Raw genomic sequence first — 16,339 nt, 5'->3', positions numbered from 1 at the left:
ACCCCTGCACCACAAAAACCCACACACCCCAAAACACCCCCCCCATCACCCCAACAAACACTGCATTCAATTAATTGCTTTCGAAGTCATAGCGCTCCCTATGATGAAACAGAGTCCTGAGACACTCAAGTGAGAAATTAGTGCTGGGGAGGTCTCGTTTGCTCAGAGTAGATGCTGGACACCTGGTGAATTCAGCATTTGGCTGCACGCAGCGCTGCTATGCTTGCTAGAAATCAGTCAGGAAGGGACCCGTAAGGGGCAAGCTTCAAGCTGAAAACTCTGGTTTGAAGTGATGACTATCTAACATTTTCTTCTGATGGCCTTTCATATTGCTCACAAACCTTAGCTCTGAGCACCAAGAGGAAGTCTCATGCAGTTATTCTCACAGAAAGCTACTGCTTCTAGGGATCCCCCAGGTCAAGATGTGACTTGACACCTGCTGGAAACTCTTCTAGCAGTTTTACACGGCCAGGATTCCTGAACTTTCAGACAAACCATCACTCAGCCTTCAGCTTCCCTCCTCCCCTTTTCTTTTTTTAAAATAGATGAACACATCTAGGCTGACAAATAAGTTTGTGAACCCTTTATTATGGCCCATAGGACCCCAGTCCTAGTTCTGCACTGAAATTTAAAGACTAGTCCTTCTCAGAGAAGAAATCAAGCCACAAGTTTCACTTTCAAAGGAAAAATGCCAGTAAATTAAAGACAAAGTGTTCAGATTTATTTGGAAATTCACAGTTTCTAATGGCACTACAGCTCTGTAGTTACAAACTCTTGTTCCACAACATCGTATGCTGCACTCAGGTGGTATATATTTTCCTCATCCAGGTTTGAAACCCTTCCGAATTCATGTTTCAACACATCCGGTTCATGTGCTCTGACTGGCTAATTGTGCAGATCAACTCCAAAAATACATCACCTTAAAGTATTCATAAACTAACAAGAAAGCAGCAAAAAAACCAAAGGCTTTAAATAAGTCACATTACATACAATACCCAGGAAAGGCATTAGATCAGTTAAAAAGGGTACCACTAAAAGTGCTCAATAAGTTAACTTATTTTTTACAACGTGAACCTGTAACACCTGTCAAAAGGGATAACCTTTTGTTTCACTCGCTCAGATACACACTCAACTTTGTAGCAATCGCACATCCTATAGTATCCAAATATACAATCACAGTCAAAATAAAAAACACTTGGATATGAAAATACCAACCATACAAACACTGCACATTTGTTAGCCAATACAAAAGCAAACGTTATGGGAATACCCACTTGGAACCAACCTGACCCGTCAGACTTCAAGGCTTTGCAAACTCAATGCATCCGGAGCTGGCTCGGAGAACGGCCCGGCTGCTCCCGCTCGCCCTCGCCTTCTTCAGCTGAGCTTTTTCCTGAACTCTCAGCAGAGAAACAGTGAGCTTTCCCCATTCGTTTCCTTCGGAAAACTACAGCAGGCAATTTAGATAGCAAATGCATTCATCAGCCTAAGATCCCATCTACACAGGAAATCCTAAAGAGCAACTGTCACTCATTTAGTACATCAGACTACAGCTCCAATTGGTAACCGAAGGTGGAAATGAACATGATTACCACCCCTAGTGAGGTATTTTCCTCAACCAAGTTTGCAAAACCAGAATCTAGTCAGGCAAGTCCATCTATTAGTATTTTTACAGTATCCAGTCCACATTACTGAGTCCAGCTGAAGGCCAACACGTGTCCCTTTACAGCACTGTAGTGTTGCATCTTCAAAAAAAGCTAGAGAAATTACAAAATAAATCAAATGACAAACAATTGTATCTCCCCTCTTCCAGTGGCATTATAAATAGACAAAAGGCACATAAATATGGGAAGGTGCAAGAAATAGGAACAAAGCTAAAGGAAGAGGATTAGGCTTTTATCCCTATTCCACCCAACAAACTGGGTTTCAAAAAATCTCTGCCCCAGGAACTGTGAAAAAAAACCTTTACAAAATGAACCCTGCCCTCCCTCCCCCCCCAAGCTGTTCTCATAGGAAATTATCAGCCTTGTAAAGCTGCAGCTTATAGCCAAGATTGACACAATCCCATCTATTTAAAAAGGCAGAAACCAAATTTCTGAATACTTTCCAATTAGTTGAGCTCTTCGTCTCCCACTATCCTCCCACAAAATACCACAGACTGTTCTCAAACGAACAAACACTCTCCTGTTTGAGAAGTTCAGCTAGTTTTAGATGTGTCCAGAAACTGCCGTGACACCAAGTGTTCCCACTGTTATATCTTTGTTTCCTTTGATTATGTCATGCAGGCTTGGCATTGACCCTGACTTAGTCTGTATTAGAGTTTTTATGAGCTTCCCTTGGTCTGAAACTTTAGACCGTCTTCGTTTTATAGCCCTCTTCTCAGTTTTTGTCTTTTGGGTCTGCCCATTGCACAGACTCGTACATGCTGAAATGCCACAAAAATAGGACTCCTCAGACTGCGACGACGTTTCGGAGCTTCCTTCAGATGGAGGACCCTTATATGAAGAGTGATAAACTTCCCCAATGTTAGAGAAGTCCCTCTGGTTCGTAAACGGCTTCCTTCCTTTAATTTCCCCGTTGGCGATTGGATGCAGAGGCTCTGTTGTTGGCTTAATAGTCTCTATTTTTTCACTTTTGTATTTACAACGCTTTTTCTGAAACCACAAATGAAAAAAGAGAAACAGTTAGGTTCTGCAAGACAAGCAGAGCGTAAAAACCAAGCCTAGGAAGGGGAAAGCAGCCGAGATGTGCTCCACCTGCCGGCAGAAACACACTCAGCTCAGCCTGCCCTCCCCACAGCCACTGTACCTTCTTCTCTGGGGAAAATTTCAGGGGTTCTACAATGTACAGGTCCTCCGGATCCACTGTAAGAGAGGAAACACAAATTTAGCAGTCCTGACGCTGCCAGCTCTAGAACAACGCAATTCTAAATAAATAACAGCATGACAAAATAGTCCACTTATCACACCGGTTTTTGCTCCTGTGATAAGCTAATGGAGGTAGAACGCGTGAACCTCAGAAGTGAAGTCAACACACAGAGGAATTCCCCTATGCTGTCAGTGATACACACTTGAAAACACTGGACCTCCTGCTAGATGAGGCCATAGGAGGTGCAGAGAACATCCTTTGAGGAAAAGGAACAAGAGTGAGCAAAAGGCAGCTTCTACGAAAACAAACTTACCACTACAGTAGTGTTTAACATGCAGCCTGCCCATGCCAGGACAGATACTAGAGGCACGTGTGTGTACTTATCAAGGACACGGATGTTCAGACCGACACGAGATCAGTCTGGTATTCCTCCATCAGGGCTTTGTAAATCACTCTTCCAAGACAAAGCAGGGGAGAATTTGGAAAAAATGTGGTCTGGCAAAAAATAGTCTATGCCTTAGCAAGTCTCTATTACAACACATTCCCAACTCATGGGTTTTCATGCAGTTTTATTCACAGTACCAAAACCCGTGAAGTTTGCTGCACCCAGAAAAGCAGCGTCAGCTGCATACCTGGTAGTTACTATAATCTGCACTTCCGTTTTTGCAGGATGACAATGGCCCAAGAAATCACAATTCAGCTGTCCCAAGTGTAACATGAATACTGAAAAGACCGTATCACTCCTTATACCCAAACCAAGATAAATTGCCCAAATTTTCTTACTACAGATGATAGATTTGGATCCTAAATATCTGCCAAGTTTCAAAGACAGGCTGCTGGGACTTCTGAGAAGTGGGGCATTTGGACTTCCCATGCCTGGCGCTGAAAAAACACCAACACCTTCTGCAAGCTTCATAGCTTTGTAGACCCAAGTGCCTGCATGGATTGCTACTAACCCCAAGAATGCTATTGGTTATACTCTACAGATGCTAAGACTACAGTTAATGTTTTAGCATGATTTAGCACAGTTCTGGGAGTGTCTGGTAACTTGTTCATGAACCACCTTGTCCTACAGAATGTATAAGTGAACTACTACAATCCAGTGTACTTTGACATTAACCTGCAATTCCATTTTCATACGCTCGCAGTTACACACACATTGTACAGCACTAAGAGTAACACTAGAGACTAGATGTACAATATGTGAATAATACCTTCTTTACCAGCTAGCTGAAAAGACTGTGATCTGACCAGTGGAAGAGAAGTTCTTCTTTTCAAATTCATATCATCATAGGAGGAAAAACATCTAGGGAAAAAAATAATTTAAAAAAAAAATAATCAACAAAGTTTTTTAAAAACCCACTTTTCTCAGGACTGTCATACGCATTTTTCCATTAAGAAACATCTTTGGCAGAAGGACAGTATCAGTCATTCACTCAGGTGCCCAAGAAAGCCTGGGAAACAGACACAGTCCTATCTTTGCAACACACTATCAAGGCACGTTAAATGTAGTAGCCCCAAAATGCTCCTAGGAGAGCATTACTGCAGAGCAGTAATGGCTCTTTGCTATTGAGTTTGCAGAAAGAAGACTCAGAATTAAAGCAGATGTGCCAGTCCCAGCGGATTTAGGAAACACAGAATCATGGAATTGTTTGGGTTGGAAGGGACCTCACAGCCCATCTAGTTCCAACCCCCTGCCATGGGCAGGGACACCCTCCACCAGTCCAGGTTGCCCAAAGCCCCATCCAGCCTGGCCTTGAGCATTTCCAGGGATCCAGGGGCAGCCACAGCTTCTCTGGGCAACCTGTGCCAGTGCCTCACCACCCTCACGGGGAAGCATTTCTTCCTAATACCTAATCTAAATCTACCCTCCTTCAGCTTAAGGCCATTACCCCTCGCCCTATCGCTACATCAGTAAAAGATGCAAGAACAATTTAGTTACAAATACATTACCTTTTGGGGCTAGGGTAGTGATTACTTTTGGGAATTTTGGAGAGATAATCTTCACAGAACTGAGATGTGCTTCTGCACCGCTGCACACAGAGCACCAAGCCCAGGATGACACAGAGAACCAGAGAAATCACAAGGTAGGTTTGCCGATCAGAAACCTGGAAGAATTTTATACACTTGTTAAAGAATAATTTAATGATACTATTTTTTTCTTGTTTTAAAGGTGTGTTCTTTTAAAGATACTCAACTGACATGTTTTCAAGTCACTTTCCTTCAATTTCACTACACACTTGTTCAAATTTGTGTGCTTTTTCAGAGGTGTGATGTAGTCTATTGGCTACACAGCACTCAAGGAGTGAAGGCTGAAAACCACTAGCTGGTAACACAGGACAAGATTTCCCTGACTATGGTACTACCATAACTTAAAGAAGCCGCTGCCTCTTGCAAAGAGCATTCAAACCTATCTGAAAGTAATATATTTTCCATAAGAAAGTGTATTAAGACTTAATAAAGTAACTTCTCTGTTTTACACTTGATATGATGTAATACTATCTCAAATGTAATGCTTTCATCAGCTGACATTACAGCCTACACATACTCGTCTGTTACTACAACCCAGTTCTAACGGTGGCCAGTAGGCTCTTGCACACTAAACCTCCTATGGCAAGGGTCTGTTAGTATGTAAGTGGACAATTAAGCGCTGGATACTGCAAAGCATCCCATTTTACTGAAGCTGTGTCACAAAGCCATGCAAACTGGTGCGAAAAGTTTATGAAGCACGAACTTTACCGTTCCCTCTGACACACGTTAAACATTCTGTATGTGCAACAAATCCCACTATTGCCATTTCAAAGTCAGTGGTTAGTTTTCTAATTTCATTATGAATCATTTCACAGAACGATATCAACTGCAATGCACTACAAGGCTGAGTATTAAGTTATTCCAACTAAATTTTATCATCACCTCACACTACAATCACGAGACTAGTAGGGTTGTAGTAGAAATTACCACCAATCTTGCTGTGCACAGGACAGCTCAAGCTACTCAAACTTTCCTCCCCTCCCTTGGCCAGCTGCTAAAGGAAGCTGAAAGCAACGCTACAGACAACTTCTCAAATGAGAAGCTTCATTTTAAGACTCCAGACCTCTTCAAATTGAGATATGTTTATGCATCTGTTTCCTTTGAGTTCTCGTGCCATATTGCTGAATTATAATTACCTCACGTTTTAATTCCGCCACAGTTGTTGACAGATTGGAAACTAGCTGCGTCATGTTGGTGAGCTGTGCTTGTAACAGCTGGATTGCTTCTGTTTGCCGCTGATCCTGTATTAAAGAGAGTCACGGCCACGCTATTTAGTTGTCAGGTTCCCACGACCATATCCTCTCACACGTACCGAGTTAGCGTTCTGTCTGACACAGCCAGGCATTTTGTAGCCACATAACCTATTCAGCATTGTTTTCCACACAACTTTCATGTAACATTTGAAACTACTTAAGTAGCATTAGTCATATACACACTTAAAACCATCAACATTTTTATGTATCAAATAATGTTTTGTAACATTATGCCAAGTTCATTTCATTACGGTGACTTCTGCTATCTTCATTAAAGGCGGATGAAGTAGCCAGCGCCATGCAATGACTATCAGGAAGATGAGTACTGTCATGTTACGAAATACACATGCAGATGACCAGGCAGAGCTAGCAGGCTGACACATAGCTTCTGCTCTGGGATCAGGTAGCCAGCCACTTAATGACAGGAGCCCAAACCAGCCAGGAACAAGTCCTTTGCTGCTATCACATCCTTCCTGGAAAGATCCCTAACAGGATTCTTAATCCTACGAGAAATTAAGAAAGGTGAACAGAATATGGGGGAGGTTAACCAAGAGAAGAAGCTCAGACTGACCAGCATTTGATACTATTCAAAAAAGCAGAAAAGAACACACATATGATCTCAGGCAAGTTGCGATTTTCTTCACTGTTAATGGATGAGCAAACTGCAGGCCTGGGACTGCACTTCAGAAATTTTCAGATAGGTTGGGATTAAGCCTGCTGTGCCACGTGCACGGCTGCTTTAGTGATTATGCAGCACTGCAGGGAGCGCTGTATTTCACAGCTGCTCAGGAAAGCTAGGATGGCAGAGCAGGGAAAACCTCCCTCAGCTCCCACTTCTTTAAATCACATTTTACAGAATGAACTAAAGCTTTTGTTACATGCACTACACTTTCAAAGGCAAATTTGGCATAAGCTGTTACTGTATCCCTCTCCCTTTCTAGAGGTATAGGTCTCTTCAGCATCACCAGGGCAATTGTTTATCTCTACTTTAAATCAGAGATGAAAAACAAATCCAAGTTTAAAAAAAAAAAAAATGGTTTTGAGTGCAGCTACAACCAAGAAACAAGCGTTGGAAATGACCTGGATAAATGTCTTTTCAATGAAAAAAGTTAGGATTTTTAGCCATTACCAGCTGACAAGGGATTTTTCTTCAAATACATATCAGGAAACAGCTAGAAACAGCTTTATTCTAAAACAACTGGGAACATATCTAAAAATTTTCTTAGAGAGAAAAAAACCAGGAAGCGAGGAATGGAGTTGCTTTTAAAAGACAGATAAACAGCTAACAGAAATCTTCAATTGAAAGAGAATTTCTGCACCTCCTTTCAACTCTTTCTTGAAAGTAAACTTTCCTAAGCAGGGAAACACTTAAGTACTCCAACAAACCATACCTGCTCTTCTGCAATTCTTGAGGTGTTCTGAAGTTTTATTATTGTTTTATTGAAAGCCTTCTGCATTTCTTCCATCTGCTTTCGGTACCTAAAACAAAGAGCATAAAGGTCTGAAATGCTGGTTCATAAAACTCCTAGCGCTAGATTTGTCTTTAGGAAATACCACTATGCAAGGGGAAAACTTCTCTTTGTCCAAAGAAATATTATTTAAACATCAAGTGGTATTTCCTTTTAAGTTTCAAACATAAAACAGGGATGTGTCTCTTCCTAGTTTTCTTCCTGGGTTTTTCCCAAGGTTAAAGTAAAATCTATTTTAACATCTTAGAGCTTAGCACCAGTTGACCAGAATTCACTACGGAGAATTCTCTGCAAAAAAACGATTGCCAAGAGAGAAACACAACAGTAAATATAACAAAGAGCCCCTTCCTTGGAACCAGTTCTGAAGTGGGTACAATTCCCTGATTCTCCGATGGCTAAGGAGCATCATGGATAAACATTAATTTAGAAAAATCTGTCATAGAAAATTCTGGGTTCCCTCTCCATGCTCCCTTCTTCAACAAGAGTTATTACAGGTAACACAGTAGTTTAAGTGGAAACAATCAATTCGGTAAAGAAGGCATTGTAGGTCTGTGTCATGCAGTTTAATAGCAACAGGAGGATGTGCCTTTTTGTTTAAAGGATTACGGACAGGATTAGCGCTTACATTCTGGCAACGCTTTATCCTTTTAAAAAACCCACAGCAATATTTCTCAAAACAAACCAAATGTGATTGTATCTGAAATACAGAAGGGGAACCCTTGCCACCTGCAGACATCTAGGTCTCCAGTAGCTACCTAGGATGAGGTACTTTTCTCAGTCTTCCGTAAGGCTTTGTGCTGTGATTTAGGCGATACTCAGCTTCCGCTGTGTTACCTTCTGTATGTGTATGTTCCTTTACATAGTTGGCTAAAATCGTGTTTACATACAGTAGACTCTTACCAGTCTTCCTCAGACTTACCTCTGACTAAGTTCTTCTAAATAACGGCTGCTGAGAGACATGTTTACTTCCAGAGCTTTTATGCGATTATTAAGGCGCATGAAGACAGACTCCTTTTGATTAGATCCATGAACAAGATTTCCGTTAGCATAGCCTAGATCTGTTGAATTCTGCAACTCAGCATAGAAGTCTGTAGCTGTTCTCTGCAGCCCCCCAGAGACCGGAATTGCCATTAAAGCTTCTTCGGTTGCCTGATCCTCCTCCTTTGTGTCGGCAGATACAGAAGACTCAACAGGAGGCAAAACAGGTTTCTGCATTTCTGGAGTGCTTTCCTTTCCTTCTCCAGCATCACTGGCTAACATGCCCACTGTATGTTCAGGCTGCAGAACAGTCTCTGGAGGCTTTGAAATCACTGGAGTAGCAATAGTCTCTCTTGTGCTCACCTCCTTTACCTCAGTGGCCACACTGGTCTCAGAAGTTAGAGGGTTTTCTTCTGCAATAGAGCTCTCAGGCTTTTCTGTTTCTGCACTGATCTCAGCTATGTCCATCTGGGGAGTCGCTCTTGGTGCTACCTGGCCTGCATCTTCCTTTGCAGGCTCCAACGCCATGTCTGTTGTTGGCAATGGCTTAACTTCTGAAGTAACTTCCAGGAGGAGGGACTGAGATACAGTTTGAGGATGGCTTGGTTCCAGTTCAATTGAATCTGTGGTCTCATTACTGATCTCCTCATGGACCACACTGCTGAAGTCAACTGCAACAGTAGATCCAGGTCTCTCAACTTTGCTGTCTAATTGCTCAGGCAGAGGCTCATCTATTGATGTATGTATAGATTCGGTCAGAACTGCCTGCGGCTGCTGAACACTGGCAGAGTAATCTTGTCTTTGTTTACCTTCCGTTTTACTACGCTGCCGATGCATGGCTACTGCAACTGAACACCATTTAAAGAGATATTCTGAAAAGGTGGAAATGCAACATGCTGTTGCCATGTCATAGCAGTACTTTTCTGTCTCAAGTTCAAACCATGCCAACGTGTCTTCTTCCTGATCATCACTGGGCAGCAAGGTTACTGTTGACTGGCTTGTATCTTCTTCATACTCTTGTACTAGCTGAACAATAGGACTTTCTTTTGTCAAATCCACAATTAATTGCTCTTTATCTATCTGTGGAATATCTGTAGTAACAAGTCTACAAAGAAAGAGTTAAAAGACAGGATGTTACTTCAACAGTTTTACGTGCCTGCTCTGGAAGACTGCAAAAGTAAGATCTTTTGGAAAATCAGCGAAGCTTATTCCAGTGACCAAAGACCAGTTTTGATACAGTCGGAAATTTGCTAAGTTAGTATTTTCTCTGGTGTTTTTCAATCCCAATTTGCAAACGAGTTATTTGAACCCTTGCTTCTGAAACAGCAAGCCTTCTCAATAGGATATTGCTCCTTCCCTCACCCCTGAAAAGTCATCAGTTCAAACAGCACTAAGTTCTAACGTGGCAAGCATCTTACTCTGCTGCTGCATCTTCAAATGCAAATGTGAGCACTGCAACCTTCCCACTGACCTTCCTCAGTCTCTCAACAATCAGAGTGTTAGGAAGCCATAAAACCACTAAATACAGCACAAGTCATGTCTTAACACTTAAGAGCTAGAGTCCCAGCTCTAAGTAGCCAAATCAATTCTAAACAATTGTAATTAACTGGGAAAAAACCCAAACAAACATAGAATATCTACATACAACTCTTCCTCCCAACCTAATTCCATATTTTTGCATCTACGTTTTCATCAAGACAAGCCTAGCAAAAAAATAGAAGCTTCTAAATCAGAATTTTTGTCAATACAATTTAACTAAAGTTTCAGCAATACAACTTACATTCCTAATTAGTCTCCTTTCCAGGAGACAACCTGCAAGACCTGGAAGAATACCAAGTCAGTTTCCACCCAAGAAATCTGCAATAGCTAAGAGCAGCAAAACACTCAAAGTCAGCAATTTATTTTAACATTTATTTCCATTATGATATGTTTTGTTTTAACACTTGATTAGCTATAAACAGTAACTAAAGCAATAAATTTCCCTGGCTAGTACATTAGCACACTACGCATTTCACCAAATACTCGCCTTTTTGTTTAAGGCAGTGTGCCATATCTGAGCATTCTACTACCAAAGATTCCAGACCGGTGCATTTTAGTCTCTGCTAGGAACGCACTGGAAAAAAAAAAAAACCCAACACCAATCACTTACTCTGGTGAAGGAACAGGAGTTGGTTCAGGCAGTCTTGGTGCAGCTGTTGAAGTTGCAGGGGTGGCAGTGACATTTTCAGACACGCTTATGTTCCCTGCTGTAGGTAGGAGGAAAATGTGAACATAAGAACTCAAGAACCATGTTTGTTTTCAATGAATTTGAGGGGTTTGGGGTGGGCCTTTGGGGTTTTTTTCGATTATTAACTGCACTACCAAATTAACTGCAAATGCCATTCAAAGGTCTTTGAATGCAAGTGCTACTGACAGTTTACGTATACAATGTTATGGACAGTCTCAAAATATTTTCAGGAAGAAGCACCAAGTTAGACTTTACAGCTGAAGCTGCGTAATACAGAGAGTAAAGATCTCAGAATACAGCTGAACACACACATACGTTATCTTTGTATCTGTTCCCTTCTCAGCAAATTCAGCATCTTTGTTCCATGTTTCAGTCAGTTGGATAAGAATTCTATGGCACTAATCAGTTATGCCATAAAAGGTGAAAAAAGTCATTTAAACGTAGATTATCCAACCCCTCACAAAAATTAAACAAAAGAACAAAAAGAAATTAAACTTTCCAGAATGCTTTTCAACTAAAAAAGAAATATATATATATACCTTCAGCTTCAGACGACTCAACAGTTTTGGCTCCAAGCATATTAGCAGCAATATTCACCATACTTAGGATAGCATCTAAAAGAGAAAACAACTAATCAGAGAGGATATATTCAGAGGGCCCAGAGATTAGTACCACTGAGCAATCTGCTATTTTGTAACACTTGCTTCAAACTAATCACAGCATAAGGACACAGAAAAAATCCAATCATTCCATTACACTGGATGCATCTGTTGCTTTTAAAGGATAAGTTTATAAGCTAAAAACCCGTATTTGAAAACCCGTATCTAACTTTTACCAGTCATTGCCTATTGAAGCCTTCTTTTTTCGGTTGGCTTCTACACAGCTAAAACAAAGTTTGTTTGTCCCCTCACAGCACCCCTCTTTGCTTAAGTTATTCAACTGAGGCTGGCTCCAGCAGCTAAGCAAAGTCGTCCCAATAACTTCCCAAACGTCTGCCTGTGAATGCCTCGGTACAAATCTCTACATGCTGCCTTGGGCTGAACTCTGAATGTGGTTTGTCTACATCAGCAGTAGGAAAGGAGACGTCTGGCCTCCCCATTCAAAACTCCCTCACAGAAAAGGCTGCAACAATTTCCAAACTAGTCAGCTAGAGCAAGCCTGTGTCATCCAGCTAGCCCCTCCAACACCAGTGAGAGAGAACTACTTGCTGATCATTAGTCCATGGAATGCAGGAACAGCAAGACAAACAGAAGAATATTTCAGCATGGAATTTTCTGACAATCTGAGTGTGTGAACCATTGAGGGAGGTGCCAAGCCAGAAATTTAGAGCTTCAACACCCGAACGGAGGAATTCTATTAGAGACAAGTTGGATCATTTGTCATAATAGCACTAAAGAAGTGAGTTAAGAAATAGTCATTTGTTAACAAGCAAGACAGAATTCTGCCTTTGAACACAGGATGTCCACCGAAGGACAGATGCAGAAGACTAAAGATTCACTCAGATTAGGCCAGACTCTTTGTCATTTTGCATCACACCTCCTTAATTCTGAATCTTACGTTCGGCTGATACTGCTGCAACATAACAATTCTAAATATTTTAAGATTTGAAGAAGAAAATCTACTCTTTAGAATCTGTTACTTCAATGCAATTTAGATCAGTCAAGGCAACTAGAAGAAAACTATAACAAATATCCACAGATCTGGCTTAGAGATATATATACACATTTAAGGATCTCTTAAGTGGAACAGTTTTTTCCCCCCAGAAAATCACAGAAGTAAATGCAAAGAGAGTTTGCTCTGTATCGGAACATATGTTAGATGCAGCAAACTCCTTGGTCTTGATATTGAAAGCAAACATCATTGCCAGGCTTCTTGAGAAGATGAGGAACCTTATTGTAAACACATAAAAGTTGGCCCAATTTTGCCCATTTCTCCCCCACCCACCAACATACATCTGTACTGTATGTCACATGGATAGGTTCATAAAGTTAGAGAGGCATTTTAGTAGTAACGACAAATTTCTTAGACCCCAGGAAGCTCCGTTCAGATCCTTGGTTTTAACTTTCCTCCAGAACGCATCAGAAAATACATCCCTGAATTACATATTTATCTGGGGCTGTATTCTTTGAAAAGTTATGACAAACAAAAGATGTTAAACTTGAAGTATGAATGGTTTCTTATTAGTGATGGAGAAGCAGAAAACAAGGAAGAATTAAGAGTCGGTATAGAAGCCTGCCAGTCCAGAACAGCAGGAGGAAGAACAGTGAGCTACCCTCACATGTTAGACTAGTGTAAGACTGCAAAATACTTCTTGTGGGATAAAGTGTCTGAGAAGCCCACCATCTCCTCCTCAGAGGTCCCTCTTCCTCACTGTGTATCTGCCCCTATTTAAGACAAACAATGCAAAATGGAAGCCCATCTTACTTGTCCAAGCATGCACATATAAAAAAATCCACCACAAAAAACTGGACAGCCACAAACTCAGTATTCCTTTGAAAAAGAAACACTGATTACCCTGCCAGAGGTGAAAGTTCTCAAAAACAAAACCCACCAGCCAGAATTAAATAACGATCACTGCAATGTTTCAGTGCTCATCTGTCTGGCAGCAATAGGTGTTTCAGATCTTTTCATCTTAAAAAAACAGTAGAAAAGTCAACTGTGTTTTTCAGACAGTGAACAAGAAACTTGCAAAACTGCACTTGCAGACAGAACATGTGAATACGCCTCATCAAGACAGCTTGAAGTTAGAAACTTTGAAAGCCACAGATAAAAGATAAGCAGTGTCAAGGAAGAATAGACTGCTTTCTCTCATCTCATTAGTGAGAGGCTAACATTTAAAAATAAATTGCCTTTTCCACTATTCACTTCCCCTCTGAAAACTGCACTAAGCTGTGCAATATTCCTAGCCAAGACCTTTTTGGTTTTAAGTGACGACCATGTTCTAGGAAATTGTAGCAAAGAACTCCGCAGCTCTGATCCACTCTGGGACGAAAGGAAAGCCTGAGCCCAAACAGCATTCTTTCTGACTGCAAATCTACACTACAGTAACAAATCTTCACTAAATAGGACAGAAGGAAGAGTGGTGCAGTGTGTAAGAGCTCTTTAGAAGAAGTTGTGTGGCAGCTGATACTATCCTAAATAATTCAGCAGTTAAGAATACCTTTAAAACTTAATATCCAAGTATTCTTAGCCAAACAAACCCCACATCTGAAGGTTTTCCAATGGAAAAGTGACAAGAGACAGTCAAAACCCGTTAGTTCTCTCAAAAACATACACAGCTCTTATGAAGAGCATGAAAGCTACAATATTTACATAAAGCCTTCTCAGAAACAGTGTTCTCCATCCCTTCAAGCTGTACAAAGTAAATCTTTATGTTGCCTCCTATAGTGCCTTAATTAAGCAAAGATTTCCAAGTTCTGAATAATTACGGTCCTACAGCACTTTAATGCCGGTTATTTAGACCTAAGTAACATTTGTATTACTTTAAGTGCTCAGGATCCTTAAGTACAGAAAGCAAAGTTTCCAAAAATTAGAGATCCTTAGAACTGAAAGGTTCTATTTTTAGAACGCTTTAAGAACAACACCCCAACTTTGAACTGTTACTATTTATTCCTATGAAATTAAACAGGAATCACAATAAATTGTTTCAGCAGAAAAATAAGAGTCGTAGCTGCTGCCTGACAAAATGTCATTCTACTTTCAAGTAGCTCATTTTGTTTCAGCACAGCAATACTTTTTCTAAGAAATCATACTCACTTGTAGCAGAACCAAGGAGATTTTTTGAAGATTTTTCTTCTCCTGTATTATAATCCAATAGATAATCTATGCATAAAGAAGAACACTTATGATTATCAAAATTAAATGTGTCATGGGTAAAAAAAAAAAAAAACAACAATCAAGATTTAACATGTCATTCAACTATGTCAGTTTGACAGTGTGAAAATAAAGCTACGTAAATAAAGGTCAGAGATTACATACTGAAATATCAAGCCCCAAGTAATAAGAAATCTAAAGATTCCGGGTTCAAGCTTCAGTTTCCTGAGGATTCATGACATGAATGCAGCTCGCTGAGCTTTTTATAGGGTTCCCCCCCCCCTCCTCATGAGGACTGGAGATAGGTGTTTTCATATTTTTTATTTAAACACAAAGTCTGCGAGGCAAAGTAAGCACCTTCCTAATCACTTACAACATTGATCATACAAACAATCTCAGGAAATGGGCTATAGCCACCAAGAATAAAGCTGTTTCATGTGAGCTGCTTTGATTATTTTAGTTATCCTTTACTACTGTCAGGGCATGAAGATATTATTGCCCAGCCTGCCAAATGAAATACAGACTTATTACTAGCATTTTAAAGTAACCCTCCAAATAGTTCTAACGCATTGTGTAAAAGTTAAAATGATTGTTGGATAAGCCCAGAAATGCTGAAATACTGTCAACAAGACTAAGTGTAAAGTTAGCAGTCAAATCATTTAGCATATGCAGGAAACAAGAAGTCATCAGACTAGCACAAGACACATCTGAATGGATAAAGACACAGAAATTATTTGCTTACCATAATCTTCATCAAAAAGTTCCTGTCGTTCAGACTGATACTGAGAATCAGCTATTTCTTCGTACTCTTCAACCATGCTAGTACCAAATACCCTGTGAACAACATTTTAAAATAAAAACCTAGCATTAGTCTATTAATCATGTAATTACTTGACATAATTTATAATTATATAAGCCATGTTAACATTATATAAAATGTAGCAAATAAGCAACAGTTGCTTTCAGTTAACCAAGATCAAGCAGCAGGTATGCTTGTTTTCTCAAACTTGTATCCACAAAGTCCACCACGTGCTTTCAAGTACTGCACCCAAACAAGATCCTGTTTTTAATTCCAGTAATTCCAAAGTGACTTTTCCTCCTTTCTAACTTGAATTCATACCGAGACTTCCTTGCCTTAAGCTCTCCATGAGCTCATACACATCCCTCTTCAGCTTCACCTGTGACTAAATTTAGGAGTATCCATTCATGACTATCTTGCTTTGCATTCTATATTCTCTTTGACCTGCTCTGCAAAAATCAAATCAATCCAATTTAAAGCAGTCTCGTCAACTGAAAATACGGTTTGGCTTACAACACTAGAGTTCCCAGGTTCAAGTCCTGACGTAGCTTTGACAGGAGAACTGGAGTTGTTTTTCTAGAAGCAGTACAGAGGCTCATTATTCTCTGAACTACACACACATGCCGTTGTTCCCATTTTGATATTCCAAGCATTACTAACTGTATGTACCTGGGGTGCCATGCAACAGAGCAGCTTCTCAAAAACACCCACCACACCTGCTCTTTTTAGTTCACCACTTGCTCCTTGTTTTGCTTGGTCAGCCTTGAAATGCTCATGGCCTCCTGTAAGGCTGCTCACACTCCTGTTTCCTACCACCCCCCCCCCCCAAATATAAACTATTCCTTACATACAGGAGAATCACATCAAAAGATTCAAAGCTTCTTTAAACAGATGTGAAGCG

General features: G+C 40.5%; 1 protein-coding gene across 3 annotated transcripts in view; it reads right to left on the bottom strand.

Moving 5' to 3' along the window:
- Positions 1 to 699: 699 nt before the first annotated feature.
- SUCO (SUN domain containing ossification factor) overlaps positions 700 to 16,339 on the bottom strand; it is a 53,618-nt gene continuing 37,978 nt past the window's right edge. For 2 of the 3 annotated variants that reach the window (XM_054833508.1, XM_054833506.1), the window contains 11 exons: positions 15,382 to 15,473; positions 14,583 to 14,648; positions 11,366 to 11,440; positions 10,749 to 10,845; positions 8,541 to 9,704; positions 7,544 to 7,631; positions 6,036 to 6,140; positions 4,822 to 4,976; positions 4,083 to 4,174; positions 2,809 to 2,864; positions 700 to 2,654 (listed from right to left, as the gene is read on the bottom strand). In XM_054833508.1, the coding sequence (XP_054689483.1) occupies positions 2,208 to 2,654; positions 2,809 to 2,864; positions 4,083 to 4,174; positions 4,822 to 4,976; positions 6,036 to 6,140; positions 7,544 to 7,631; positions 8,541 to 9,704; positions 10,749 to 10,845; positions 11,366 to 11,440; positions 14,583 to 14,648; positions 15,382 to 15,473 (2,437 nt within the window). In that variant the 3' untranslated portion in view covers positions 700 to 2,207. The remainder of the gene's footprint in view (positions 2,655 to 2,808; positions 2,865 to 4,082; positions 4,175 to 4,821; positions 4,977 to 6,035; positions 6,141 to 7,543; positions 7,632 to 8,540; positions 9,705 to 10,748; positions 10,846 to 11,365; positions 11,441 to 14,582; positions 14,649 to 15,381; positions 15,474 to 16,339) is intronic. The other variant, XM_054833507.1, reaches the window with a different exon arrangement.

Source organism: Grus americana, chromosome 8, assembly GCF_028858705.1.
Source record: "Grus americana isolate bGruAme1 chromosome 8, bGruAme1.mat, whole genome shotgun sequence".
NCBI lineage: Eukaryota > Metazoa > Chordata > Aves > Gruiformes > Gruidae > Grus > Grus americana.
The sequence above is the reverse complement of the archived record's forward strand: the minus strand, read 5'-3'. Positions and strand labels throughout refer to the sequence as shown.